This window comes from Arabidopsis lyrata (assembly GCF_000004255.2).
Source record: "Arabidopsis lyrata subsp. lyrata unplaced genomic scaffold ARALYscaffold_3, whole genome shotgun sequence".
Taxonomy (NCBI): domain Eukaryota; kingdom Viridiplantae; phylum Streptophyta; class Magnoliopsida; order Brassicales; family Brassicaceae; genus Arabidopsis; species Arabidopsis lyrata.
The window spans coordinates 8,151,225-8,178,303 of NW_003302553.1; the positions used below are offsets into that span (position 1 = coordinate 8,151,225).

At 37.6% G+C, this 27,079-nt stretch overlaps 5 protein-coding genes across 5 annotated transcripts; 1 reads left to right on the top strand and 4 right to left on the bottom strand.

The window, feature by feature from the left end:
• The first annotated feature begins 10,852 nt into the window (after window positions 1-10,852).
• LOC110230044 (B3 domain-containing protein At3g18960) lies at window positions 10,853-12,038 on the top strand. The gene is made up of 3 exons (XM_021031801.1): window positions 10,853-11,044; window positions 11,298-11,724; window positions 11,801-12,038. Exons 1-3 carry the CDS (start codon window positions 10,913-10,915, stop codon window positions 11,869-11,871), a joined length of 630 nt encoding a protein of 209 aa, XP_020887460.1. The 5' UTR covers window positions 10,853-10,912; the 3' UTR covers window positions 11,872-12,038.
• LOC9321352 (pentatricopeptide repeat-containing protein At3g18970) lies at window positions 11,878-13,438 on the bottom strand. The gene has a single exon (XM_021031798.1). It carries the CDS (start codon window positions 13,418-13,420, stop codon window positions 12,005-12,007), a length of 1,416 nt encoding a protein of 471 aa, XP_020887457.1. The 5' UTR covers window positions 13,421-13,438; the 3' UTR covers window positions 11,878-12,004.
• Window positions 13,439-13,543: 105 nt separating this feature from the next.
• LOC9321353 (B3 domain-containing transcription factor VRN1) lies at window positions 13,544-16,713 on the bottom strand. The gene is made up of 5 exons (XM_021031800.1): window positions 16,178-16,713; window positions 14,619-15,066; window positions 14,456-14,524; window positions 14,162-14,361; window positions 13,544-14,074 (listed from the first exon to the last, which is right to left on the bottom strand). Exons 1-5 carry the CDS (start codon window positions 16,235-16,237, stop codon window positions 13,826-13,828), a joined length of 1,026 nt encoding a protein of 341 aa, XP_020887459.1. The 5' UTR covers window positions 16,238-16,713; the 3' UTR covers window positions 13,544-13,825.
• Window positions 16,714-18,173: 1,460 nt separating this feature from the next.
• On the bottom strand, window positions 18,174-19,772 carry LOC9321354 (protein DMR6-LIKE OXYGENASE 1). Its single transcript, XM_021032811.1, has 3 exons — window positions 19,149-19,772; window positions 18,714-19,041; window positions 18,174-18,613 (listed from the first exon to the last, which is right to left on the bottom strand). The coding sequence occupies exons 1-3, from the start codon at window positions 19,622-19,624 to the stop codon at window positions 18,359-18,361; spliced, it is 1,059 nt and encodes a 352-aa protein (XP_020888470.1). The 5' UTR covers window positions 19,625-19,772; the 3' UTR covers window positions 18,174-18,358.
• Window positions 19,773-21,346: 1,574 nt separating this feature from the next.
• Window positions 21,347-23,316, bottom strand: LOC9321355 (flavonol synthase/flavanone 3-hydroxylase). Its single transcript, XM_021032743.1, has 3 exons — window positions 22,724-23,316; window positions 21,876-22,203; window positions 21,347-21,759 (listed from the first exon to the last, which is right to left on the bottom strand). The coding sequence occupies exons 1-3, from the start codon at window positions 23,182-23,184 to the stop codon at window positions 21,499-21,501; spliced, it is 1,050 nt and encodes a 349-aa protein (XP_020888402.1). The 5' UTR covers window positions 23,185-23,316; the 3' UTR covers window positions 21,347-21,498.
• Window positions 23,317-27,079: the final 3,763 nt, after the last annotated feature.

Genomic DNA, 27,079 nt, shown 5'->3' on the forward strand with positions numbered 1-27,079 from the left:
CAACTTTCCTCTCTTTTAAAATATTCTCGGAGATGCGCCTTTTAATGCAGGATCTGTTCGAGGGCATGAATCTCTCCGCGAATCACTCCATTCCTTGGATAGAATCCGCAGCTTGCTAAGGATATGGGGTTCCTATAAATTATAGGTTCAATTTCCCTTTACTTCTCACCATTCTTTTCATTTTAGCAGGTATGGAGTTCAATCTTCGCTGTTCAGAATCTATGCCCGACTTCTCCAGAATCGGAATGATGAATGAAGATGTTCCAAATGAGCCAAACAGGCAGCCTCCTCCACTTCGCGGCTTCTTGAGATCTCAGATCCGAGCCCCATGTGCTTTGATCAGGGATCTCCCAATCAGAGATCAAGGAACGGCGACGGCGTTCATAGAAGCACTCGAGCTTCAACACCGGAAGCTTATGTCGGAAAAGAGGAGACTTCGGAAGAGGATTAACCGGATGCAACGCAGGCTTAATATAGTGTCAAGAGATCTTCACATCCTTGAATCTCACCCCGGAGAGTGGATTGAGCTTGGAATTTCTGACTTTGCTCGAATTCCGGACTGCATGATGCCGATCCTCGATCTTGCTGGTCAAGGAGTTGAAGTGTTCTGCTCATCAACAAGATTTCCATAATCCGAAGTGTACGATGAGGGACATTCCGACTTTTAAATAACGCTCTATTTCCAATCTTTTGTATGTTCGCTTTAGCCGAACCTTCTATTTGCTTCACTTGTTCGCACAGTCGAAACTTTTTCCTTTAATAAAGAAATAAAACAAATTTTTATTAATAGCTGAACTCGTCGAGCTGCCTACGTACCCATCTCGGGATCAAGCCACACCGTAGTTCATGTACATAAACAATGCATATAGCTTTAAACATAAAATTTCTTTAGGTTGATCACATTCCAAGGTCGCTTGACTGGATTGTCTTCTAAATCTTTCAACCTGTAAACACCGTTTCGAACCACCTCGGTAATAATGTAAGGTCCTTCCCAATTAATACCGAGTTTTCCGGCACCTTCTTCTTTTTTGTTGTCAAAGACGCGCCTTAATACGTAATCTCCCACGAAGAACGGCCTACTTTTAACCTTTGAATTGTAATACCGGGCTGCTGCCTGTTGGTAATTCTGGATCCGAATTAGAGCTTGATCACGCCTTTCATTTATGGTATCTAGTGAATTGTTAAGCATTACTGAATTTTCTTCCTCATTTAACGGTGCTTCTGTTCGACGAAGTCCGGGCACATTGAGTTCAGCTGGTACTACCGCCTCCATACCATAAACTAAAGAGAATGGAGTTTCCCCTGTAGGTCGCCTAGGGGTTGTACGATAGGCCCAAAGGACGGGTTGGAGTTCTTCATACCATCCTCCCTTTAGATAACTTAAGCATCTCTTGAGATTGCTTAATATTGTCTTGTTCGCGGCTTCAGCTTGACCGTTTCCTTGCAGATATCGTGGAGTAGAATAACTAACTTTGATTCCCCAGTCCGCACAAAAGGCATCAAACTCGTGTGAAATAAATTGTGGTCCATTATCAGTGACTATTTCGTATGGAACTCCATGTCGACGTATAATGTTTTTCCAAATAAAAGTCTTCACCGCCGAATCCTTGATACCAACATACGCCTCAGCTTCAATCCGTTTCGAAAAGTAGTCCGTAAGGACTAAAAGGTACTGTACACCTCGAGTTGATTTGTGCAATGGTTCAATGATGTCCATTGACCACCTCATAAACGGGTATGGGGCGGAAATGGAGGAGAATAATTCCGACGGTTGGTGGATCAATGGTGCATGGAGTTGACAGCGCTTGCATCTTTGGGCGAACTTAACACAATCTGTGATCATAGTGGGCCAAAAATACCCCATTCTTTTAACTTTAAAAGCCATAGCTCTTCCTGATGAATGACTCCCGCATAATCTTTCATGCACCTCGCTCATGACGATTTCGACTTCGGGCCCAAAAATGCATAATAGGTAAGGGTCACTGACACCTCGTCTATATAACGCATCCTTCGACAAACAAAATTTCGCGCTAACGACTTTCATTTTCCTGGCCTGCCATTTATTCTTTGGGAGCTCACCTGTCATGATGTAGTGCTTTATTGGCTCCCTCCAGTCAGCCCCCCAGTCTTTAGCCGGAATTTGGTCAACTTTGTGAAATATCCGTGGCTCTGGTTCAGGATGTTCGTTTGGTTCAAGAATATTCTCCTCGATTAATGGCTCGGTTTCTAACATCGTTTCTGGAATCACTTCTTCAGCTAAGACAACGGGTTCCTTATTAGATGTATTTGATCCCTTTGACTTCCTTCGTTTGTTTGAAGGCGGTTCGATATCTGGTTCGTCGCGGTCGCGTGCCGCTGCTCGAGATCTTGTAATGACGAGGGTTTCTTTGTTGTCTTGAATGCTTCGCTCCGAAATGCATTCTACTGGAATAACTCTCTTTAACTCGGGATCTGATGTTGACGCCAATGCGGCAAGTGCATCCGCAGTTGTATTCTCTCCCCGAGGTATGCGGATTAATTCGAATTTCGAAAAATTCTTAGATAAATCCTTTACCACTTCGAGGTACGCTTCCATTCTTGAATCTTTGGCTTCATACTCTCCATTAAATTGGTTAACTACTAATTACGAATCGCAGTAAGCCAATATTTCCTTAGCTCCAACTCCTTGTGCTAGTCGAAGTCCGGCAATAAGGGCTTCGTATTCTGCCTCGTTGTTGGAAGCATCGAATAACAATCGGAATGATTGTTCTAGAATTTCTGATGTTGGAGATTCCAACTTGATTCCCACTCCAGATCCTTGTTTTATTGAAGACCCGTCTACGTGTAATTTCCAAATTTGGTTCTCCGGTTGCTCTATCGTTCCAGGTATTGGTAGTTCGGTCAGGAAGTCTGCTAAGACCTGAGCCTTCATACTGATTCGGCTTTTGAACTCTATGTCGTACTCGCTTAATTCCACCGCCCATTTCGCCAAACGTCCAGACTGACTTGGACTATGAAGTATTATTCGGAGTGGTTGGTTAGTTAATACTTCAACCGGATGGGACTGAAAATATGGACGCAGCTTCCGAGCCGAAGTTACCACCGCGAGTGCAAGCTTTTCCATCATTGTGTACCTGGTTTCCGGATCCGTCATTGACTTGCTCACGTAGTAAATTGGCTTCTGCTCTCCACGGTCTTCCCGAACCAAGACTCCACTAACCGCGTGGTTTGAAACTGATACGTACAAATAAAGTTTTTCGTCCACTTGCGGTTTGGACAGTATAGGCGGAGTGGTTAAGTATGCCTTAAGCTGCCCAAAAGCTTCTTCACACTTCTCATCCCAAAGGAATCCTTTGTTCCCTTTTAGAATTTGGTAGAAAGGCAACGACTTATCTGTTGACCTCGAGATAAAACGATTCAAAGCCGCAATCCGCCCAGTCAACCGTTGTACTTCTTTGAAGTTTCTTGGAGATGGCATGTTTAGAAAAGCGTTAATTTGATTTGGATTGGCTTCAATCCCTCTTTCTGTCACGATATAGCCAAGAAATTCTCCGGATGGGACTCCAAATGTGCACTTTGCCGGGTTCAGCTTCATTTGATATTTATTGAGAATATCAAAACATTCCTCCAAATGTTTAACATGATCTTCTTTCTTCAACGATTTAACCAACATATCATCTATGTAGACTTCCATAGTCTTCCCGAGGTGATTGTGAAACATTTTGTTCACCAACCGTTGGTAAGTTGCTCCTGCATTTTTCAAACCAAAAGGCATTACCTTGTAACAGTAGATACCTCTATCTGTGATAAATGACGTCTTTTCTTGATCTTCGGGGTTCATCATTATCTGATTATAACCCGAGAAGGCGTCCATGAACGTTAACAGCTCATTTCCAGCGGTAGACTCCACAAGTCGATCTATATGCGGGAGCGGGAAACTATCTTTGGGACATGCTTTATTCAAGTCTGTAAAATCGATGCAAACCCTATCTTTCCCATTCTTTTTCTTGACAACGACAGTGTTTGCTACCCATTCCGGATATTGCACTTCTCGTATGGACCCTATTTTCAAAAGTTTATCCACTTCATCATTTACTATTTTTGCCCGCTCCACTCCAAGCTTTCTTCTTTTTTGTTTCACCGGTTTGAAGCTTGGATCCACGTTTAGTTCATGACAAATTACACTCGGACTTATGCCAGGCATGTCCGCTGCTGACCATGCAAATGATGCTTTGTTTTTCCTTAAGAGTTCGATCAAAGCTTCTTTTATTTGGCCAGTCAAAGTTGCTCCAATTCGAATTTTCCGATCTGGTTTGTCTTCTTCCAATACCACTTCGACTACCACATCCTCTTTTTCCTGCCCACTAGGAAATTTCTGCCTTAGTCCTTCTTTTGCGGGCTTTGTTAATTGCTACTGGATCTTCAAACGGTGGCTAGCTAAGTAACACGTCCGTGAAGCTTCTTGATCTCCCCGAATTGTCTCCACCCCATTTGATGTTGGAAATTTGATACATTGATGATATGTATAGGGGACTGCTTTCATTCGATAAATCCAGGGAGTCCCGAGAATAATGTTGTAAGCTGCGGGCTTATCGAAGACAACGAAGTCCACGATCTTCGATACCTTCTTGGCAAGGACCGGTAGCTTGATTGTTCCGAGAGACATGGCTGACTCGCTTGTGAACGCAACTAACGGAGATGGGGGTCCTACTATGTCTCCTCGGCTGATTCCCATTTTTTCTAGAGTACTTAAAAAGATCAAGTCGACCGAACTGCCTGTATCTATAAGGATCCTTGATACTTCGAAGTTAGTGACATCAAGAGTAATGACTAGAGCATCATCGTGCGGTCTTTCGAGATGCCGCGTTTCTTCTTCGTTAAATGATATTGAGGCCCCTTGAAAATCAATTTTTTCGCTCAAGCTTGCTTTGGGTAAGACATTTCGTCTATGCTTTTTGATGGAACTTATTGAATCTCCGCAAAATCTGGAACCTCCTAGAATCACATTGATCTTACCCTTCGATCTTCTTGGTTCTTCCTCGTTGGATAACCTTGGTCTTTTGGAATCTTGATCTTTGGAGTTTTCCTTTGCTTCGTGGTATTCCTTCACAAAATCTTTTATATCGAATTTAGAAAGATCGCCGCTAGCCCAAAGCTCTGCGAGGTGCTTTTTAAGAACGCTGCAATCCTTGGTTAAATGTCCGGTTACTTTATGAATGTCGCAATATAGACTTTCATCACGGACCCAAGTGTTTGATCTTCCTTTCCCTTGGAATTGCTTCGCGACGGTATTGTTGAAGGGTTGCGACCCAAACTTCTTTGGGCCCTTGCTCTCCCTAGGCTCGAACTTCCTGGTAGGGACGGTGATTGCCGACTTTTCTTATTTATTCCTTTTGGCAAAACTTTCTTTTTCGTCTTCTACCTCCATCCAGTTGTTCGCGCGGAAGAGTGCATCCTGAATTGTGTCTGGTTTATGAAGTATTAAGTCTTCTTTAAACCTTGAATCATGTCGCAATCCTTTTCGTAAGGCAGATAAAGCTAATTGCTGTGAGATTCTTGGGAGCTTTGACAGCACTCCTTTGAATTTGGTGATGAAAACTCGAAGTGATTCATTAGATCCTTGCGTTAAGTTCCAAAGATCGGCATCCGAAACGCTTTTATCCATAAGGATGGAGTATTGTTTTAAGAATACGGCTGATAGTTCGTCGAAATTGCTGATTGAACCCGGCTCTAATTGGGTGAACCACATTAGAGCTTGGCCACATAGATTCTCCGAAAACAGCTTGCAATAGCCTGCGTCCTCATCAGCTTCATCCAATTCGACTCTTCCTGCAGCGATCAGAAAAGCTGCGAGATAGTTTTTTGGATCCTCCAATCCGCTGTAAGGGTCCAATTTGAGTTTTCGGGAATCTTTGATCCTCAAACTCGCAATTCGCGAGATGAAAGGTGTTCGCCTAGCTTCTTCAATGACTCGATTGATATCTGGCTCTGAACTTGTAGCTTGATGAAATTTTGATTTCATTTCTTTTAATTCCTGGCTAACCTTCCTCATGGTCTCGAACTGGTCGAGGTTCTCCTGCTCATACTGAGCTGCAAGTTGTTCTTCATCCCCGAGCTGCGTCTCTTCCTCCAACGTCTAAGCTACATTATTAGTAGCACCGGGGGTTGTTTGTCCGCTGGTTTCATTTCGTGCAGCGGAACTTGGCGAGTTGAATATCCCTCTTCGGATTCCCACCGGGTTTCCTGCACTTAAAGAGCGAACACGAGTTTGTATAGTATTGACATTTTGACTAAGAGATACCTGGGATGTTTGCAATGTATCGACGGCCTTTTCCACATCCGAGAACTTTTGTGATATGTCCGACATGGTTTGCTGCATAGCTTTGAGGGTTTCGGCCAATGATGTCTCAGCGGCGTCTCCTCCGGACATTGTTGCTTATCTCGGAAGTGTGATAAAGAAAAAATCTGACCACTCAAGAACCTAATTTCCCCACAGACGGCGCCAAAATGTGGATGTCGGATTTACACACTCAAGTATTTTATTAAGTGGGAAAGATTATTCTTGAGGGACAAAAATGAATGTATAAAAACTTGTGAATTGCTACGAAAATTGCTATAATATTTCTTTCGTTTTTGGGAAGAAGATCCCTTTACATGGCCATTGGCCTTTATATTTATACATAGAGAATTGACATTAAAATGAATAATTAAGTACAATTATTCCCTCTTAAATGTGTCCGTTTTGATTCTTCGATTTTAATGCTCAACGTTTGAATTTGAGTTGACTCTGATCTTCGTGGGCCTCGCCTTGATGGCCCAAGTATCCTTGAACCATCTTACCCATGCCTTCTTCATCGAGCTCATGCCGTAATGCAATCACTTCGGATTCTCGAAGTGGTGACAACCACTTCGACCGTTCCTTCGGCTGATGGGCTTCATTCTTTACGGGCCATTATCTTGACTACGTGGCAATCTTTGGTTGGTCTCGTACTTCTGGTGCGGGATTCGACACCAACAGCGGAGGTGACGGCGGGGATGAACAAGTAGTTGGGAATGGTGGCGGGACATGAATCTTCGATTTCCTGTAACAAAACAAAGAACACAAGGAAAGAACATTAAAATTCAACTTTGAACCCATCATCCACCACCGGAGATACAACTCTTTCTTTGGCAAATCTGCTTCATCTTCTTCTTCTCCGTCTCCATTTCTCTCCAATAAAAAAAACCCCAAATCTAACAACCCTAACCATACTTCTCCGTCTCCGTCACCATTTTCGCATAAGAAACCCCCAAATTGAATCCTAACCCTAGATCTGACCTTCCTGCTCGTAGTCCTAGCCATGGTCCTGCGGCTCATTCTCTTGTACATTCCAAGTTTAAGAAGCCTTTTCTCGTTATCAGACAGACACCTTCGCCTTTTCAATCGGTGGAATTAGGTACTGTAACGAGGTAGTGGGGAAGTAAGTTAGGGTTTATTGGTCGTTGGGTAAGAGATTGAAAAGAGGAGAGAGGGAGGCCATTAATCAATTTTTTTTTTCTCAAATCGAAAGGAGGAGAGGAGGAGAAGTTCTCGATACATTTGGGTGAAAGGAGGAAGAAACTTTTCTGCGAAAAGTTTTAGATAAAAGGTGGAAAGGTGAATTATTTTGGCTAAATGTTTGACGGACTAAGTGATTTTAGATTCCCGCTTAGGGATTTTCTATCATAGCGTTTTTTAAACACTATTATATATTTACCAAAATTCTAAACTTATTTTTAATAGCAGTTGCGAAAAATGAGCTATTTTCATGTGCTATGAATGTAGACTTTTTTTGTAGTGTAATAACACAAGAATCTAATAGATCTTGGTTTCAAGATATTACTATCAAACAACTTTGTTTTTCCAGAAAGTATACATACAATCAGTTGTTCTTTCCGTATGATTTGTTGCATTTATATTGGCTCGGAAAATATGCCATTGGTAGTCATGACTCGTAAGTCGAATCTCGTGAGCCAAGTCTTGAATTCTTTACAAAGTTCAAATATGTGAGATGTTCAAAACTCGCAATTTTGAGCAAGTGATAAATTTATTATTACACTTAAAAGACATTTTGAATCAATCGATCAGACAAACTAAAAAACATAATTCAACATCTCATTTTTTTGTTCATAAAAGGGAAGAAACACTAAATGGAAATTATGTGAATCCTCAATCATCACATTGCCTTTAAAATTTTAAACGTAGACTTAATTACATGTCTCATAATAATAAGACCTTCAAACATGTGTTGCTGCTTCCTATGTATAACACAAAACGACACTCTTGTGTAACAAAACGACACTCTTGTGTAACAAGATTCAAAAATTTTCATAACTCGTAAGTCGAGTAAGTATAATAAATTGTAACATTACCTTATATGATTACAGGAAGTTAAAAAAATTCATGGACGAATGTACGAGAATGTTGAAGAGATGATTATCTAGAGGCTAATAAATGGCCCTATAGTATACAAATGATCAATGACTAAACCTATAACCAATAGTCGTTGCTTTTGAAAAAAATCCAATAAACGAGAATAAAACACATCAAACCAAAACCTAAACAAAGTACCACATAGATAGATCATAGCTAGGTGATTGAGAGATCTCATAAGTTTTTGGGTTATTTCAAAATTGTTCTAGTAGAAAATCAAATAAAAATTTTATATAAGATTTTAAATATGTATGTTAGGTAGATTTGTTGGTTCAGTTTGTTGGAAAAAGAAGTAGCCATTGGAAAAAGGGAGCGGAAATGTAATATTCTATTTTTGTGTTCATGAATGTATGTAAAAAGTCTTCTTCATGAACGTATGTAATATGCTATTTATCTGCTATATCTACGCATTGACATATATACACATGCACCCAGCACCCTTCTGTTCATATTTTCAAATAGAACGAAAAGCTGATAAATCTTGATCTACTAATATTACCAAGCAATTTAAAAGTTTAGAAGAGTCTGGGTAATTAAGTTCTAAATTTGTAAAATTCATAATGATAATTCGGAAAGACAAGTTCCTAAATTTTAAATAGTAGATATATGCATTGCTTAGTAGAAAAGAAGCTCTGTAGATTTATTTATATGTATTAACCCAACTGTGTATATTAACAATGATGTCTATAGACACTATTAAATTTGTTCGTCAATTCTGAGTGATTGTTTTTTTGTTCTCACGAGCATATGCAGTTTAGTGTAAAATATTGACTGAAAGATTGTTATGTTTTGTAATTGTAATTGACTGAAAGATCATGGGCTTCTTGTCCATATGAAGCCCATAATCTTGACTATTTTATTTTTCAATGCTATAATTTTCATATGGTAGACTATTATATATGTAGGTCTTGTTAATCATAAATTCATAACTCATAAATTCAGTTTTCAATGATATAATTGTCATATGGTAGACTATTATATACTGGTTCCTATTTTGATCAAATATTAGGTTATTTACTTTTTTCCTGTTTTTGATCAACTATTTTAAGAGATAAAACCCAGCCCATATTAAGGCTTTTGCTCAAAAAACCTAGACCAGCCTTTTATAAACAATGCAGACAATCTTTAGGTCGCTGGTTCGATTCCGGCAGGTCGGAATTTAATTTTTTAACTTTCACACATAATTGGGCTTTAAGAGATAAAACCCAGCCCATATTAAGGCTTTTGCTCAAAAAACCTAGACCAGCCTTTTATAAACAAAATCCTAAGTATTCTAAGAAAAAAAAGCTTATGTAATTCGTATTTTGTGTAAAATATATACTGCGAATACTATTTCATCAATGAATCACAAACTTTCACTAAGCGTAAGAAACTTCGTGAACAATTTACGAGCTAGAGTTTAACTTGGTTACTTCTACATATATACGTACAGTTGTTTAGCAAATCGCATCTGTCAATTTATGATATATTATCATATTAGAAACATTGCTTAGTTTCCACCTCCGATAATTGAGGAATTAATGAAGCCTACATCGCTATATATACGTACGTAATACGTCTACAAGATCTTGGTCACAAGTCACAAGTTATGTGAGTCTCCTTGTACAGACACTATGGCACAAGCGTTAGCGAATCTTCCGTTTAGCTGGATTTTATCAGCTATAGTGATCTTTACATTTGTATTGTGTCTCAAAATTTTCAGGGAAAGCCGCCGTGTTGCCCAATTGCCGGTCGTCAATGTTAGAGTACGAACGTAATTTTCGACGAGGAGGTGATCGTTCTACTTTCGTGGTCCTCGTGGAAGCCTGGACGAATCCTCACCGACAATATATTTCATCTCGTTTATATCTTAATTAATGTTATCGAAGTATAGAAAATATATTTTGTTAACGGTAGGTAAAGTTTTACTATTTGATGTAACTAGGCTTTGATTGAAATGATATGTCAATGTCGCAACGAAGTAAAAGCGAATTTCCATGACATTTTTAAAATTTATATTACAGGGTTATAATGTATAGTGTATACCAAAAAACAAAAAACCTACAGTAATAGGACTTAGACCATCTTTATTGGGAGGTGCTTAACTTGGTTCTTAGCTCAAAAGAGATTAAAATTAAAGATGTAATTGATGATTTTGCTAAGGAATGACTTTTAACTAAGAGTCAAAAATTGGGTTAAGAACCAAAAATTGGGCTAAGAACTAAAACTAAGCACCTTCCAATAATGTTGCTCTTAATATCTTTTATTATGTAGAGAACTGTATAAAATGAGTCTTGGAAAACCGAAAAACAAAAAAAAAAGTCTTGGAAAACTGCAAAGAGTTAAAGTAACTTTTGTCACACTTGTCAGATAAAATCTTATAACATAACGACAAAAAAACTTATATGGCTTCTCGGTTTCTCTTTTACGGCTTTAACTCTCCACTCATCACTCTCTACTCTCAATTTTCTCCTTCTCTTCTTTGAGCAAGGCAAACCAAAAATGGTTACAACCCGAAACACGAAGACCAGAGTCAACTCAGTCTCTCACCGCCGACCACGGCAAGATCCTGAGTCGCCGGTGAAGAAGTTCTTCAAGTTGGTCTTACCTTCAACAATGAAGGAAAACATGATGGTAATTAACAAATCACTTTGAAAAAACTTGAAATAAAGTGTTTGCATGTTTTGTCATTGGTTCAATTCTTTGTTCCTGTAAACTTCTGTTTCACTAAACAGTTTCTTTTTCTTTAGTTTTACTGTATATTGGATTAGAGATCTAAAAGGGATACTAATTTGATAATTTGTTCTTAAGAAATGTAGAGAATATAAGATCTGACATTGTGTTACTTGTTTCTGAAAATCTCATTATGTTATATAACTTTGAGCAGAGGATACCGCCAAAATTCGTGAAGCTACAAGGGTCTAGACTCCCTGAGGTTGTTACATTGGAGACCCCTGTGGGATTCAAACGTTCCATAAAGCTTAAACGGATCGGTGAAGAGATTTGGTTCCATGAGGGTTGGAGTGGGTTTGCAGAGGCTCATTCCATCAAGGAAGGCCACTTTCTCTTGTTCGAATACAAGGAGAACTTGAGTTTCCGTGTAATAATCTTCAATGTTTCGGCTTGCGAGATCGAATATCCACTGGATTCAGTGCATATCAGTGATAGTGACGATGATATAATCGAAATTACAGGCAAAGAGTTTAGTGGAACTCAAGGTACAAGGAAGAATGATCAATCTGTTGATGGTGGGGATACAGAGCACAAATCCAAGAAGAGACCAAGAGACATCGAGTTTGACAAGATTCTACAAGGTAAGAAGACTTTGTTCTTAATAACGTTGTGATTAAGAAGATTGGCATCTGAATATCTTTTATCTTATTTGTGTAGATGTTGATATGATCAATTCAATCCAAGTGCTTAAAGAAGAAGAAGAAGACATGAGAGTCTACAGGGGATAACAGAGCTTTTAACAGAACCGAGACCTGCAAGTGTATTTGTTGTGTAATGTTAATTGTTGGCATGATGAAACTAAAAAACTTGCATTGCACAATTAGTAGTGTTTTGATCCTGACCTGTATGTAACAAGCTATTTTAAACAAAACTGAAACCAGGTCTTGTTTTTATTCTTCTTTCTTTCATCTCGTTCCTCAGCTTCTCTACCTCTATCCATTTCCCTTTATGAGCTAACATATTCGATAAAGCGACATAATCTTCGCACTCAGAACCTGAAAGCTTCTCCTCCTCTCGTTCTATCTCGAGAAGAGCCTTTCCGATTTCTTCACCCATTGCAGTCTCTCCATAAATGCTGCAGGCATTACAGAGACTTCTTAACAATATGGTGTCGGGTTTTATAGGCATAGCTAATACAAACTCATAAGCCTCTTGTATCCGCCCTGCTTTACCCAAAAGATCTACTATGCATCCGTAGTGTTGAATAACCGGTGTGACACCAAATCTTGTCCTCATGCTTTTGAAGAGCTCGATTCCTTCTTGAACAAGACCTATATGACGATAAGCCGAAAGCAAGCTAGTGAAAGTTACTTCGTTTGGTTTGATCCCAGATTCCGCCATTCGATCTAAAAGATTCGGTGTTTCGTTTCCTCTTCCATGGAGTGCTAGCCCTGTTGCCATTGAAGTCCATGTGAAGACATTCTTCACTTTCATTAGCTCGAAGACTGAGAAAGCACTATTTAAGCAGCCGCATTTTGAGTACATGTCTACAAGTCCAGTACCAATAAAGACATCAATTTCGGGTGTGAACCCGAGCTTTTCTATGTAACCATGAACGAGAGAACCGATTTCGATCAACCCCGTCTGAGAAATGGCTGGAAGAACACAAACCATGGTTGTATCAGTAGGTCTAACTCCACTACCACAGCAAGAGAATCTACGAAACAAAATCATAGCCTTTCTCGCATTGTGATTCCCTTTATCCTTATGTGAACAATATCCACCGATCATTGCGTTCCATGTAACAGAGGTTCTCTCAGGCATTTCGTCGAACACCTTCCTCGCATAACGTAAATCCCCATTCTTAGCGTAGCAATGGAGTAAAGTGGTTCCAATCAATTCAGATTCATAGAGAAAGCCAAGCTTTTTCACCATCCCATGAACAATTCTACCAACCCGTAATGCCGACGACGAAGCTGACCTAGCACAAGCGCCAAGGACGAAAACAAAAGTGCGCTCATTGAGATAAAGCAACGAACTTTTTGATGCCCAATTGGTGAAAATCCGAATCGAGTCCTCTGGTTTGCTACATTTAAGCAATGTGTTGAAGAGAAACTTATCAGGATGACCAAATCGAGGAAACACCAGTAAATGAGCAAGCTTTGAGCTTTCTGTTGATGGCTTTGAACAGTAATGGCCTATGAGTTTGCCAAATAGAGAATTATCTTGGCAACCATTGATGACTAATTGAGCATGGATTTGCTTAGCTTGAATTAGGGTTTTCGAATTCTGATACAACAAGGACAAAAATCTTGGTCCTGGAAAAACAGAGCTCATAAGCACCAAACTCTGATACTGTAATGGATTAAGGCAAAGAGAAGGAGAAGCAAACGCTAAGACATAAAGAAAAGAATCTACAACACAAACCCATCTTCATCATATCATCATCTTGGTCACAAGTTTCGATAATACCAAATTTGATGGAGATTAGGTATTTACAGACTTCTTCTTAAACCCTAACTTGTTCTACTCAAACAAATTGAGTTCCACTCAGAGGTTCTATATAGAATGGGGTGAAAACAACTTATCCACATCGAAAACATAAAGTAAACCCGAGAAGAAACGAGACACTGACGCAATGACCAGAAGAGAGTTTTAGTTGTTTTTAAATTAAGATACTCCTACACGACATTGTACTTGCAAATCCCCCCACTGCAGAATGATCACACCATAATGCTTTGTTCAGACGTACTCGTTGACTCGAAAGGCCGTCACTTTCAGAACGAAATCTCTGGTTCGTAGCAGCTCGAACACACAGACGTCTCCTTCTCCTAGGTTGTTCTCTAGAGTGAACTCGTACCATCCTTGACTGAATTTGGCTCTCCCGGCTTTGTAGAGACATCGTACAGGCCATTGTTTCTCCGCGAGCTGGACCTTGATGAACCCGGAGATCCCACTTAGGTACTTCTCAGCAAACCCAGAAGGAAGATACTGTTCAAAGAAACAGAAACAGAAGACTTCTTTTAGAGATCAGTGAAGGCCGATAAGATTTAAGTCTTCCTAAGATGTTTTAATTACCATGATGCAACCTCTGTATAGATAAGATGGTCGCAGAACAACTCTGAAGAAAGGATTTGTCGGCTCGAACGTTTTGGCTGCATTAATGGCCCTCTCTCTTTCTTCTGCAGTCACGGTTCTCTTTCTCGCAGAAGCACTCTCGTAGAACTTTGAACGGTTCTCTGGGTCATCATCGCGCGGAGCAGATGAGTTTATTTCCTCTGTAAGGACCATATCAAAAGGATTTATCATGAGGAAGAATCTGTGAATCCTCTGCAAAAGAGTCTGAAACATTTAAAAGGGGAAAATGCTTACCAGGATCAGCATTTTTCTTCTTCCTCCCTCTCTTTTTCGGAATTTTTGGAGTTGGCGTTGCCTCTTCAGCTGAAGAAAAGGAAAATATCAACCATCAACCTTAAAAAAAGGATAAACGCGTAATCCGCGATAGATAAAGGTAATTAGTTGGTTATAATATCACCTTTAACAGATCCAGTGAACAAGCTTTGGATGGCTGAACCAGCATACCCTTTGTTGGCTGGTACTGTAGACTCAGGAAGTGGTGAAGGGTACACGGAAGAAGGAAAGATGAACTCGGCATCTTCATCTTCAAGGTCTTCAAACAAACGGGCGCGTTTGAAGTGGTTGTGTGCGGAATCCATGAGACCGGTGGAATGGTAATTGATCTCAGAGTGGGATAAATTGAAAATGTAGACGCTGAAGGCAGAGTTTCCTTCGTATCTAAAAATCAAAAGATAACCAATGCGAATGGAGTAACGGTCAACAAACTCTTGCCAACCATCTTGAAACCAAATTTTGTTGTCAGCTTTCCTTAGTCCTACACGCCAAACATGACCATCAGGTACTGTGAGTGCAACAGCAACCGAAAGCTCATCCTTGAATTTACTCACAAACTTATCTGGGACTCTCTGCACAAGCATACCGGTATGAGATATAAAGAATCATATAAAGGTCCATAAGATCTATAAGAACTACACTAGATATTGCGAGAACATAAAATAAAAAATGGACATGTTTCAGCAAAAACATTCGATAAACACAGTTGCTAAAGAAATGACGGCTTTACCTAATTTAAAAACACCATTCACATGGCCGTATTTCAGTTTAGAAGGTATCAACAAGGAACACAGTCCATTACTACACATGTAACATGGTACATTTATCTCTGAATAGATTCTCCTATGATCTTATCACATTAATCATATGCTTGTGAACTTTGGGTGAACATAAATGCATATATGCCAAATGGGAGCTAAACACTATCTGAGTTTGTTCAAAACAATGCACAAACATTTCTTGAGGCAATCGGCACAAGTGATGACTAATCACTGTATCAAATAAAGTAGATAACTTTAAAACACCAACATAATACACAGAGACCTGTAAAACAAGTCAACTACTCAATTTAAGGGATTCACTCACTAGCCACAATACTCTATTATCATTAAGGAGTCTAAGATCTCAGACATTCCTAAGTCAAACAGAGAAAACAGTCAAAATAGAGTAAACAAAACAGACACTTGAAATAGAGAAACCATAAACAGATCTCAAATTTTTCCCCTCATCAATCTGACAGAATCAAATCATCCTCATAAGTCAAATCACTCAAAAAAAACATTCTCAAACTACACATAATTTGCTGTCAGAGAGAGAGAACACATATGCCATCAAAAAACCAAATTCCCACCAAACACAAACAATGACCATACGAAACTGTCTTGCAGACTTCCGATTCGAAACCCACAAAATCCCATTTGACCAATAATCACAACACAAGCTTCAAAAATGGAAAACAGGGAAGGAAAAAAACACACACAACATTGACACGATTCCTAACAAGAATCAAGACAATTGAATTGCAAGAAATCAAACAAGTGTGTCACAACGCATAATCTTACAAACTAGCATCACCAGATTCCAACCCTTGAAACCCTCAATTTCGCACAAAATCAAAACTTTTTAAGAGCCCAGAAATTGGAAGAGGAGAAAGAGAAGGAGAGGGAGAGAGTAGTAGTTTACCAGACGTTTTTCTTGGATAGTGGATGAGAAAATCAACTTATGGAAGAAAGGGCGTGGCATGTTCAGACACAACAGTGACGAAGTAAGAAAAAGGAAGAAGAAGAGAAGACCAGAGAGAGTCAGATCATGAAACGACGCCGGAGAATAAAAGGACAGAGACTGAGAGAGAGAACCCTTTCAGATCTGAAGGAGTTTTATTGTGTTAAAGCTCTTTTAGATTTTAGTCAAAGGGGTTACAACACTCTCTCTTTTCTTTTCTTTTCTTTTCTTTTCTTTTTAACACACCTGACCTGAGGAGTGACCCAACCAAACCCAAGAAGAAGCAAAAAAAAAAAAAGAAAAAAAAAACCAACTTGTCCTAAAACGAAGCTCGAGCGAGTTGAATCTGTGTTAGCTCGGTTGACTCGGTGAGTCGAATCGGTTGGTCACTCGTGTGGTTTTTATTTTTTATTTTCTAACTAATCAAAAGCCGACCGCCCCCACCTACTCCCCTTTTTCGACCATCTTTTTTTTTATTCTTAACAAATGTTTCTTTTTTGTATTTTTGATTTAAATATTTGTTTCTTTTTTGTAGCACGCAATATCGCAGAAAAATATATTATTGCCTTATAAAATAAAATAAATATCTGATACTCTGTTATACGTCCTTATTTGCAAACAGATACCGTTCCGGAAAATCTCATTTTTAAAACAAATAAAACACTTGTAAACTAGTACCATGAAGCCTAAGGACAAATATATAGGTCGAGAGGAAAACAAAATTGGTTTCCAAAAGAACGAAAAAAAAGAGTCTATTATAAGTTTATAATCATGGCACTGTATTAACGGTATGTATAAACTTAGAGAATGACGACAAGTTAAAACATGTATAGATATATAAATCAAACTAAAACATGTATAACCGATTGCAACATATATAAACTCGATTACGACATGTATATTCATGGCTATCTCACATGCATAAAATTTATGTATTTCTTGTATAAATCCAGCTACAGTTATACCTAAAAATAGCCTATATATGTAAAAAAAAAAAAAAAATCCAAAAAGAAGTTTAACCTCTCTAATATATGTTTAGTAACTATTATTTCTCGATGAAATATTGGAATTTGACTTGCAGTTAGTTTCGGCTTACCATTGGCCACCTCCCATCATTGGTCTCAACATTATTTTTGAATGGACTTTGGAAAGCCTGGTTCTGTCTTCAGTCTTCTGGCATTTTATCCTTAGAATAATGTAGGAGATGTAATAAGATAAAAGGGGTAAATATTCCTCTTTTCACCAGTTCGCGTGCATTTTAGAAATATTTGATGCCTAATTAAAAATCAGGAAGTAACAAAATCGCTGTTTTAAAAACAAAAAACAAAATCCAAAAGTAGATCTCATCTCGCATGCATGTTCAATGTGGATAGAAAAGCAAAACATTGGTCACGCTCATTAAGTCATCAATAAGAAAACGTTAGGAACACATGCATGTGTATATATATATATATATATGATCGTCGTAGTCATAATTTAGCTGAGTGACTGATTAATATGAATCGTACATCGTCATCAACTTGGAGCTATATATGTCGCTTAACATATATTGACTTCTTATGATGGGAGGAAGAAGAATGGTATTGAAAACCTCATTGAATAACTTGTGTTCACCACCACTCTATGCTTCGTGTAATCGTGGTTTAAGTAATACTTTTGAAATTTGTTAATTCTTTTAACCGTGGCAAGTTGAAGGCAATCACGTGATTTGTTTGGATGTATATATTCTGTCTGTTGACAACGCATTTATCAACTTTTCAGATCGGTTTATTATGTAGGATTAACAAATAAAACACTGATATACTCATATATACACTAATGATAAAATATTTGATGAAAAGTTTTCTTAAATCCCAATTCAAATTAAACATGTGAAATTATTAAAATATCGCCATTTATAAAAAAAAATCTGATGAGACGTTTATTTTTAAAATAATTCCCATTTACATTTAGTATGCATGTAAAATCTCGCTTGCATTTTGTGAAACATTTATTCAGGAAGAAAAACTACGTACATATTAGTTTTAAAGACAGAGAAACAAATCTGAACTTGATTTTTGCCCAAAAAAAAAAAAAACAAATCTGAACTTGATTAACCACATATAAAAAGAACCAAGAGAAATCAACATAAGGCTTTAGTTACTAAGCCTTGAAGTGATCAATCTGGATATTCTCAACCTCGAGCTTCTTGAAATCACTTCTGTTTCTTGAAACAAAGAACTTTCCCCAGTTGTACGTTTTATAACAAGGCGGGTTTTCTTCACTTATAAGCTCCTCCAATGGCGCAATGTTGGCTTCATGTGACGGGAAGAAGAAGAATGGTATTGAGAATCTCTCTTTGCTTGTGTTCACCACCACTCTATGTTCAGCACTCCAATACTTATCATTTGTCCACACCTACTCCACAAAAATCCAATCTTATATTCACTCATCATCTCTAATATAATACATCAAAGATATATATTGACACTTATGAACTGATCAGTCTATGTTTTACCTGAATACAATTGCCAATGTTAATGATCAAAGCATCCGAGATCGGTTTCACGGGGATCCATTGTCCATCCGATCTACGACTAACTTGTAATCCACCTACACTATCTTGGGCCAGGACGGTTAAAGCTCCTCCATCTTTGTGACGTCCAACACCTAATGCTAGCTCGGGGTTCGGGCAAGGAGGGTAATGGTTAAACCTCAAAAAACTAGTTTGCTCATTGAAGAAACCGGTTAACCGATCACCAGGTAGACCCAAACTAATGGAGACAAGTTCCAATAGCCTAAAAGCTAACTTCTCAACTTCTCTTGCATATTCTTGGCATGCCTCTCTACCACACACACATGATAAAAATTTAATAAAATGAACTCTAATCAGGCCCATTGGGCCTAAGATACACAATAATTCAGATGAGTGAGAGAGAATCAAACTGGTCACCTGAAATGAGAAGGGTTTTGAGGCCACTGGTTCGTGAGCTTTCTGAGCTCAGTATCTTCCGGCTCCGGTGTCGCCGGAACTATCGTAGAATCTTGCAAGAAGAAATCAAAAATCTCTTTCCAATCTCTAACGTTCTTGGTGTGTTCCTCGTCGTGATAACCCATAGGATTCACTTCGTCTCTTTTCACTTTCCTCTTCTCCTCCGTTGTTAGATTGAAAAACTCAGCACATGCCTCCTCTACACGACGCCTTAAATCCGAAGGTAAGCCGTGGTTGATCACCTGGAAAAATCCCCATCTCTTGCATGCCTCTGCAATCTCCGCCGCGATCGCCGTCTTGTCGTGATCGGGATCTCTGAGAGAAGAAAGGTCGATGGTCGGGATCTCGTCGGAGTAAATAAAATCATTGGAGTTTGTGAGGTGAGTGTTTGGTCTGTGTTCTGGAGCTTGGATAAAAGCTTCGTCGAGTTCTCCCATGGCGGTTTTTGCAGTGGTTAGTTTTAGAGGCTTTTTGGGGCTTTGGAGATATCGATGATTAGTGGTGCGGTTGGTGGTGATTTATAGGATAATGCCACGTACGTAGAGTAGTATTTTCTTGTCCTGAAATAAAATGAATCTAGACTAATTTATTTTATGCAAACCACTATAGGTTCAATTTTCCTTTTTTTTTTTTTTTGTTGTCGTCAACTAATTACACTAGGTGATCATTGGTGTCTGCATTTTTAAGGTCTTTATCGTAGTTCATCTACCAAATGATGTCATTAGAGCATGTTCTTTCAATGAATCTCTCACCTAAAAAAAAATAAAATAATAAAAAAGTAAGAAAGAGAATAAAATGAATCTCTCAAATGAGAGATTTTGAAAACCTTGTGAGAGACTCAATTAACACATGTTTTAAGATAATTAGTTATGACTTTTATTTATACTTTAAATTTTAAATACAAACAAAATTTACATAAAAGTTATTAAAATAATATATTTGAGAGACTAAGAAAGGTTCTCTCCACTGTACATGTTCTTAGGGTTTTCCTTCAGTTTCAAATGAAAAAAAAAAAAAAAAAATTCCTCAACAACCAAACTCGTGCTGAACGTAGAGTTAGACGTAAACATTACTTTTTTTAACAGTTTGACACTAATAAAATTGTTTCGAGTCAAAATAAGTAAGTTCTAATAGCGTAAAGGCTAAGAGCATGTGCAGTGGCAAGAACTCATATTAGTCTCTCAAATATATTATTTTATTAGATTTTATATAAAATAATTTTTTATTTAAAATTTAAACTATAAATAAAACTTATAATCTATTATAGTGAGACATGTGTCAAATGAGTTTCTCACAAAGTTTTCAAAGTCTATCACTTGAAAAATTCACTTTATTCTCTTTTTTACTTTTTTGTTATTTATAATTATTTTTAGGTGAGAGATTTATTGAGAGACTACCACTAAACATGCTCTAACTTTTCTCGCATATTCTTGGCATACCTACTTATCCGTACCACAAATAAACTTGAGGGTAACAAGCAAGATTCTTATCAAACTCAATGGGCCTTTGTTAAGGCCTTTTTTAGCTGTTCTTGAGAATTTTTCATATGAATTCTCACATGATAAATGACATAATGTGAATTCTAGTTCGAAAGGGGTCCACACTTACATAGTTACATTTAAGTCGCTCGCTAGTCAGTAGACTTGCACATCACATATGCTAGAAAAAAGACTTCAAAATTAATTAATTTTCCAGGGAAAGCGAATTAGATGGTAATGATTTGTTAGGGAATTTGTAGCAAATTCAGCCAAGTTATTCTTCAACTTAATACATTTTGTTTGGGAACAACAAGGTTGGATTGTAGTAAAATATGCAGAAGTATGATCAACTAATTAAAGACAGAAAAGGATAACTAGAATTGAGCATGTATAAATAACAATATCTAAAATTAGGACATAGACAAATACAATTTGCAAAGATATATAGTTAAGTGGTCAAGAGAGGAGGACCACAAAACGATTTTACCTTTGAATCTGGACGCAATCTTATGAGTGGTGCCGAAATTGAAACACATAAGTCAATTCTTTAAAATGAAGACATTTTATTTGTTTTGTTTCTAATTAGCTAGCCTATTTTGACCTGAGGGATGTGCTTATAGGACACTAATAATTGGTACTTGTAAACACTTTTTTAATTCGGTCAATTATATTATTACTTTCTCTCTCAATAATTGCCACATCCAATACATAAAACTCATCAAATATATTGTTTCCGACACAAATTCAGTCCCACACACATTACTTGATTAATATGAATATATGATGCATAGCTTGGTCAAAAAAAAAAAAAAAAACAATCGATACATAGTAGATTAAGTATTAACTTTGAAGTCATCGATTTGGATGTTTTCGATTTCCAGCTTTCGAAAATCGCTTCTGTTCCTACTGACGTAGAACTTACCCCATTTATAGCCTTTGTATCTTGGAGGGTTTTCAGGACTCACAATCTCTTCTAATGGCTTCACTTCCACATCGTGTGAAGGCAACAAGAAAAATGGTATTGAGTATCTCTCTCTTGTTGTGTTCACCACCACTCTATGTTCAGCACTCCAATACTTATCATTCGTCCATATCTACATTATCATATTTATTAATACTCATTAATTATGAAGAATCGTTTAATGTTGTGTATAACTTAAAAGATTAATAGTAGTATATCTATAAGACATAATTTCAAGGACATTATTACCTCCATACAATTGCCGATATTGATGACAAGAGCATTAGGGACGGGTCTAATCGGAAACCAAACACCGTCCGATCTACGACTCACTTGTAATCCTCCAACTTCATCTTGAGCCAATAGACTAATAACGTCTGCATCTTTGTGGTGACCAACACCTAAAGCTAGGTCAGGTCTTGGACATGGTGGATAACGATTTATCCTGAAAAAACTCATTTGTTCTTTGAAGTAGTCATGAAAACGCTCTTTTGGTAAGCCTAAGCTTAATGAAATCAGTTCCAAGAGCTTGAACGCTAATTTTTCTGCGTGTCTTGCATATACTTCACATGCTTCCCTAATAATAAATTAGAACAAACAAAAAAAAATAAAAATTAGCTAACATAAATTGAAAAATTAAAATAATCCCACCTATACACATGTGTAGTAAGTAACCTATCATGACAGTGGTGGGTGCAGCGTTGGAAAATAGGATTCACGTGACTCCAATAAATTTGGTAAAACAAGTGATAACTGATAAGGTTCTGATTGTTTCAACTTTCAAGTTTCTATTTGTTGTTATAATAGATTATAGAAAACTAAAAAGAATAAGAAGGAAAAATAAAGTAATGTAAGGATGTCATTAACCTATAATAAAGGATGTCATTAACCTATAATATGATATGCATGTTTATATAAGGTCCAAAATTTAGCATATGGACGATCTTAGTGTTGTTTGATTATGAAAAATATACAATAAATCCCCTCAATCCAATAATTTCTCAGATTTCATGGTTTACACAACTCAAAATCATCTAAACCGAACCGGTTCGTTGTTTATCATAAACACAAAATTTATCTAATTAAAAGAAAATTACCTGAAATCAGAAGGAGATTGAGGCCACTTGTTGTAAACAAGCCTTAAACCTTCATCTTCAGGAGCAGTGGAAGAAGGAATAACCATTGGATCTTTGAAATAAATATCAAACACTTCTTTCCAATCTTTAACGTTCTTGGTGTGTTCTCCATCATGATAGCCTACAGGATTCACTTCGTCTCTCTTCACCTTTATCTTCTCTTCCATAGGCAAATCGAAAAACATCTTCACAGTCTTCTCCACACGTTGCCTTGCGTCGGAAGGCACACCATGATTAATCACCTGAAAAAATCCCCATTTTTCACAAGCATCACCGATCTCTGAGATAACGTTTTGGACATCTTTGGGGTCATCGAGGCGCGATAGATCGATCACGGGTATTTCTTCGGGTTGGTTAGGGATGAAATTTGAATCTGATCTATGCTCTGGTGCTTGGATGTAGGTTGGATCAAGATCCTCCATTGTTTGACGTAGAGAGAGTTTTGGGGAAAGTCAATAGAGCTTTATGCTGTGTTTGGATAGATGTCTACAACCAAAAATGTTGCTAATTATACACCACTGCTTTTTTTAAGTAAATTATTATTAGCATATATAAATCGATTTTGTTTTGTTTTTATGCATGTGTTTTTGTAAATGACCTCAAACTACAAATTTTTCTTCGACGACCTCAAAGTACTGAGACTTTTCCTCGTTGAATGATTTTTTAAAACGACTAATAATTAAGCCGGTCGGATCATGAAGTAATTAACAGTACTCTTATTAAAAAAAAATGGAGTATAATAAATCACAATAAATCACAGTCGAAGTTGTATTAGGGTAAAACTAAATCAATCTTGAAAGTTGGACTAAATCATCATCAGTATTGTTTATTAGTTAAACACTATTCTTATTTTAAATTTGTCATCGCATACAAGTTGAATTTCGAGAATAGCCCTTGTCTTTTAAGAAAATAGATGGTGTTTAGCTATCCCCTATATATTAATTGAGAAGTATTTTAAATAAAAAACCTTATCTTCACGTGTGATTTACAAGACTGCCATGCTGACATGTCGCAACCAGAGAAACTCTCAGCAAACTTAATAATTGTCCAATATTTACTAGACTAATTACATATAATGCCATTAGTGGTACTTATGCATATTTTTCCTCTATATTTAAGAGATTAGCAATTAATAAAGGAAATTAATTAATAAAAACTATATATATTGACGAAACAAGTAAAAAGTATATAGCATAAATCATGATGAACAATATATAATATAAATGTTTATTATATGTTTTGTACTTATATATATATATATATATTTTTGTCATCCGAAATCAATTAGAGCTCAAAAGAGCCATTCCTGAGGAATGTTGTTTACATATGTGATATGAAGCAGTTCTGTACGAACTTTTCGTGCCAGATTATCCGCCTTAACATTAGTCCTACGAGAAATTAAAGATAAAGAAAAAGATGAAAACTCCTCCTTGTCGCTCTGAAATTCCTCCAAGTACACTGAAAATGCCGGCCATTCGGTTGGAGAAGACACCATCTTCACCAGGTCTGAACAGTCTGTAAAGAACGCTACCTCTTGATTATCTGCACCAATCATACACTTCATCGCCCAGAGAAGGGCCTCGACTTCGGCATGTAGTGGAGATAGACTTCGACGGAGGTTCGCAGCTCCCATGGTTGGCGGTTCTCCATTTGACGATGTACAGAACCACCATGTACCAGAGAACTTATCACTTTCTTTCCATGATCCATCCACAAAACAACGGTATCCGGAATAGTTCGATTCAAGTGGAACATCCCTCACTCGAATTCGATTTGCCAAGTCCACAAAACCATGATTTTCATTATGGAGCTCAATTTGAGCTGATTGCCACAGTTGTGCATCTTTTTCCGCTAATCGTAATACCTCTATTGGGTCTGTATCTATGTTTTCAAAGATTTTTTCGTTCCTTGCTTTCCAAATATACCAAATAATCCATGGGAATGCTGATGAATCAAATTCCGAAGGTATTCTCCAAAATAAGTGATCCAAATTCGCAAAATTAGATTCTGTGGGAAAAATCCCCATAGCCGTAGGAATCTGTGAAAGCGCCCAAATCTGCCGTGCCGGGTGGCACTGAAAAAGGGTATGATTGATCGTTTCCTCTGGTGCACCACATCTGACACAGCTCGTGTCACAATCAATTCCTCTTTTCCGTAAATTTTCTGTAACCGGTACACAACCTGTTAAGATTTGGCACAAAAAATGACGTATCTTAGGTGGACATTGCACTTGCCAAGAATGTGCCTTTAACGGGTTGATATCAGGGCCAATAAAGGTTAAATTGGTCTCTAACTTCTCTAACCGTGTGGTATGATATTCCGATTTGACTGTATATTTGCCAGATTTTGTAAAATGCCAACCCAAAGAATCTTCCTTTGTTGGCGCACCCACGTGTATGGCGCTTATTAGCGCGACATCTTCTGGATCAAAGATCGCTTGTAAGAGATCAATATTCCAAAAATTCGTCCGACTATCTATAAGGTCATTAACTTTTAAAGATGGGTCAGCAACTGAACCATTACTTTTTGCTGGTCTCGGGAATTGAGCTGGAATCCAGGGATCCTCCCAAACAGAGATGGATGTCCCAGATGCGACTCTTTTAATAAGTCCTTTATTAACCAGAGATCTAGCTGAACATATACTCCGCCATCCATATGATGGAGAATATGATTTTATATTTTCCAAAGGATTAGATTTCCTAAAATACCGTCCTTTAAACACCTTTGCGAAAAGAGAATCTGGAACCGTAATCAACCGCCATAATTGTTTTGCTAGTAAAGCTGAATTAAAATCGTCAACATTCCGAAAACCTAAACCCCCTTTCGATTTGCTATTGCACAATTTATTCCAAGCCATCCAGTGCATACCTCTGGAATCACCATTTGAGCTCCACCAAAAATTAGCAACTGCGCTAGTAAGTTTAGAAGTGATTGTTTTAGGTAGTCTGAAGCATGACATAACATAAGTTGGTAATGCTGCAGCTACCGATTTAATCATCACTTCTTTTCCTCCTTTTGATAAAAATTTTGCCGACCATCCGTTAATCCTTGTTTGTAGTCTCTCTCTGACAAAAGAAAAGATTTTAGTCTTAGATCCTCCTAAACTCTCCGGCAACCCAAGATAAGAACCCATACCACCGATATTAGTGATACCTAAGGTAGATTTGATTTCGTCCTTGATATCATCATATACCTTATGTCCAAACTGAATCGAGGATTTTAAAAAATTAATCTGTTGCCCCGAGACCGTTTCATACTTCTTTAAAATTCCCAAAATTACCCCGCACTGCTCCTTGTTGGCCTTGCAAAAAAATAAACTATCATCCGCAAATAACAGATGTGAAACCGAAGGGCTTGCATTTGCTACTTTGATACCCGTAATTAATTTTTCCCGTTCAGCTTTCCGAATATTCGCAATTAGCACTTCTGTGCAAAGGATAAATAAATAAGGTGAGAGCGGGTCTCCTTGTCGTAAACCCCTCTCTGGTACTATTAGTCCTCTAGGTTGTCCATTAAGGAGAACTCTATATTGGACCGTTGTAATACACCACATTATCCATTTAATCCATTTTTCACAGAAACCCAATTTTCGTAAAACCTTCTCTATGAAAATCCATTCCACCCTATCATAAGCCTTACTCATATCCGTTTTAATTGCCATGAATTTTCCTTTACATGACGGATTAGTTCTCAACCCATGAAATATCTCTTGTGCAATGAGAATATTATCCGAAATTAGTCGTCCTTCTACAAAAGCCGATTGTGTTTCTGAAATCAGTTTTGGTAGAACTGTCTTAAGTCTTTGGCAAAGAATCTTCGATATAATTTTATAGCCAACATTGCAAAGACTTATAGGCCGTAATTCCGTCATCCGTGTCGGTCTTTCCGTTTTTGGAATCAGACAAATATTAGTCGTATTTAACCGTTTATCAAAAATTTCATCCTCTAAAAAAGAGTTGACCAGAAAAAGAAGATCCGTTTTAATAGTAACCCAAGCCTTTTGAAAAAATAAGGTTGTCATACCATCAGTCTTATATTTTTTATATGTTTTATAAAAAACATTTAGAATTTTAACATATATGACATTCTATTTTTTGTTATAAATTACAAAACATCTAAATGTATATGTGAGCAAATCATCTAGTTAGTGTACTTATTTTCCAAACTAAGTTGAAAAAATTGGTGAGTTGAAAATGTGATTGTTGCCAATAAAGACCAGAATTAAAAATAATTAGGTTTGCTTAAGGAAAACGAAAAATAACGTTGACGTTGACAAATAAATAAACTAAAATCTTTTCATTTTCAATTGAGGGTTTT

Coding starts and splice junctions, on each gene's coding strand:
- LOC110230044 (XM_021031801.1), top strand. CDS start 10,913: ATGGTTACAACCCGAAACACGAAGACCAGAGTCAACTCAGTCTCTCAC. Junction 11,045..11,297: donor CAATGAAGGAAAACATGATG/GTAATTAACAAA, acceptor AACTTTGAGCAG/AGGATACCGCCAAAATTCGT. Junction 11,725..11,800: donor GTTTGACAAGATTCTACAAG/GTAAGAAGACTT, acceptor TTATTTGTGTAG/ATGTTGATATGATCAATTCA.
- LOC9321352 (XM_021031798.1), bottom strand. CDS start 13,420: ATGAGCTCTGTTTTTCCAGGACCAAGATTTTTGTCCTTGTTGTATCAG.
- LOC9321353 (XM_021031800.1), bottom strand. CDS start 16,237: ATGCCACGCCCTTTCTTCCATAAGTTGATTTTCTCATCCACTATCCAA. Junction 15,067..16,177: donor CTATCCAAGAAAAACGTCTG/GTAAACTACTAC, acceptor ATGCTTGTGCAG/AGAGTCCCAGATAAGTTTGT. Junction 14,525..14,618: donor GTTCACTGGATCTGTTAAAG/GTGATATTATAA, acceptor CCTTTTCTTCAG/CTGAAGAGGCAACGCCAACT.
- LOC9321354 (XM_021032811.1), bottom strand. CDS start 19,624: ATGGGAGAACTCGACGAAGCTTTTATCCAAGCTCCAGAACACAGACCA. Junction 19,042..19,148: donor CAAAACCCTTCTCATTTCAG/GTGACCAGTTTG, acceptor TGTGTGTGGTAG/AGAGGCATGCCAAGAATATG. Junction 18,614..18,713: donor ACATTGGCAATTGTATTCAG/GTAAAACATAGA, acceptor TTTGTGGAGTAG/GTGTGGACAAATGATAAGTA.
- LOC9321355 (XM_021032743.1), bottom strand. CDS start 23,184: ATGGAGGATCTTGATCCAACCTACATCCAAGCACCAGAGCATAGATCA. Junction 22,204..22,723: donor CAATCTCCTTCTGATTTCAG/GTAATTTTCTTT, acceptor ATTTATTATTAG/GGAAGCATGTGAAGTATATG. Junction 21,760..21,875: donor ATATCGGCAATTGTATGGAG/GTAATAATGTCC, acceptor ATGATAATGTAG/ATATGGACGAATGATAAGTA.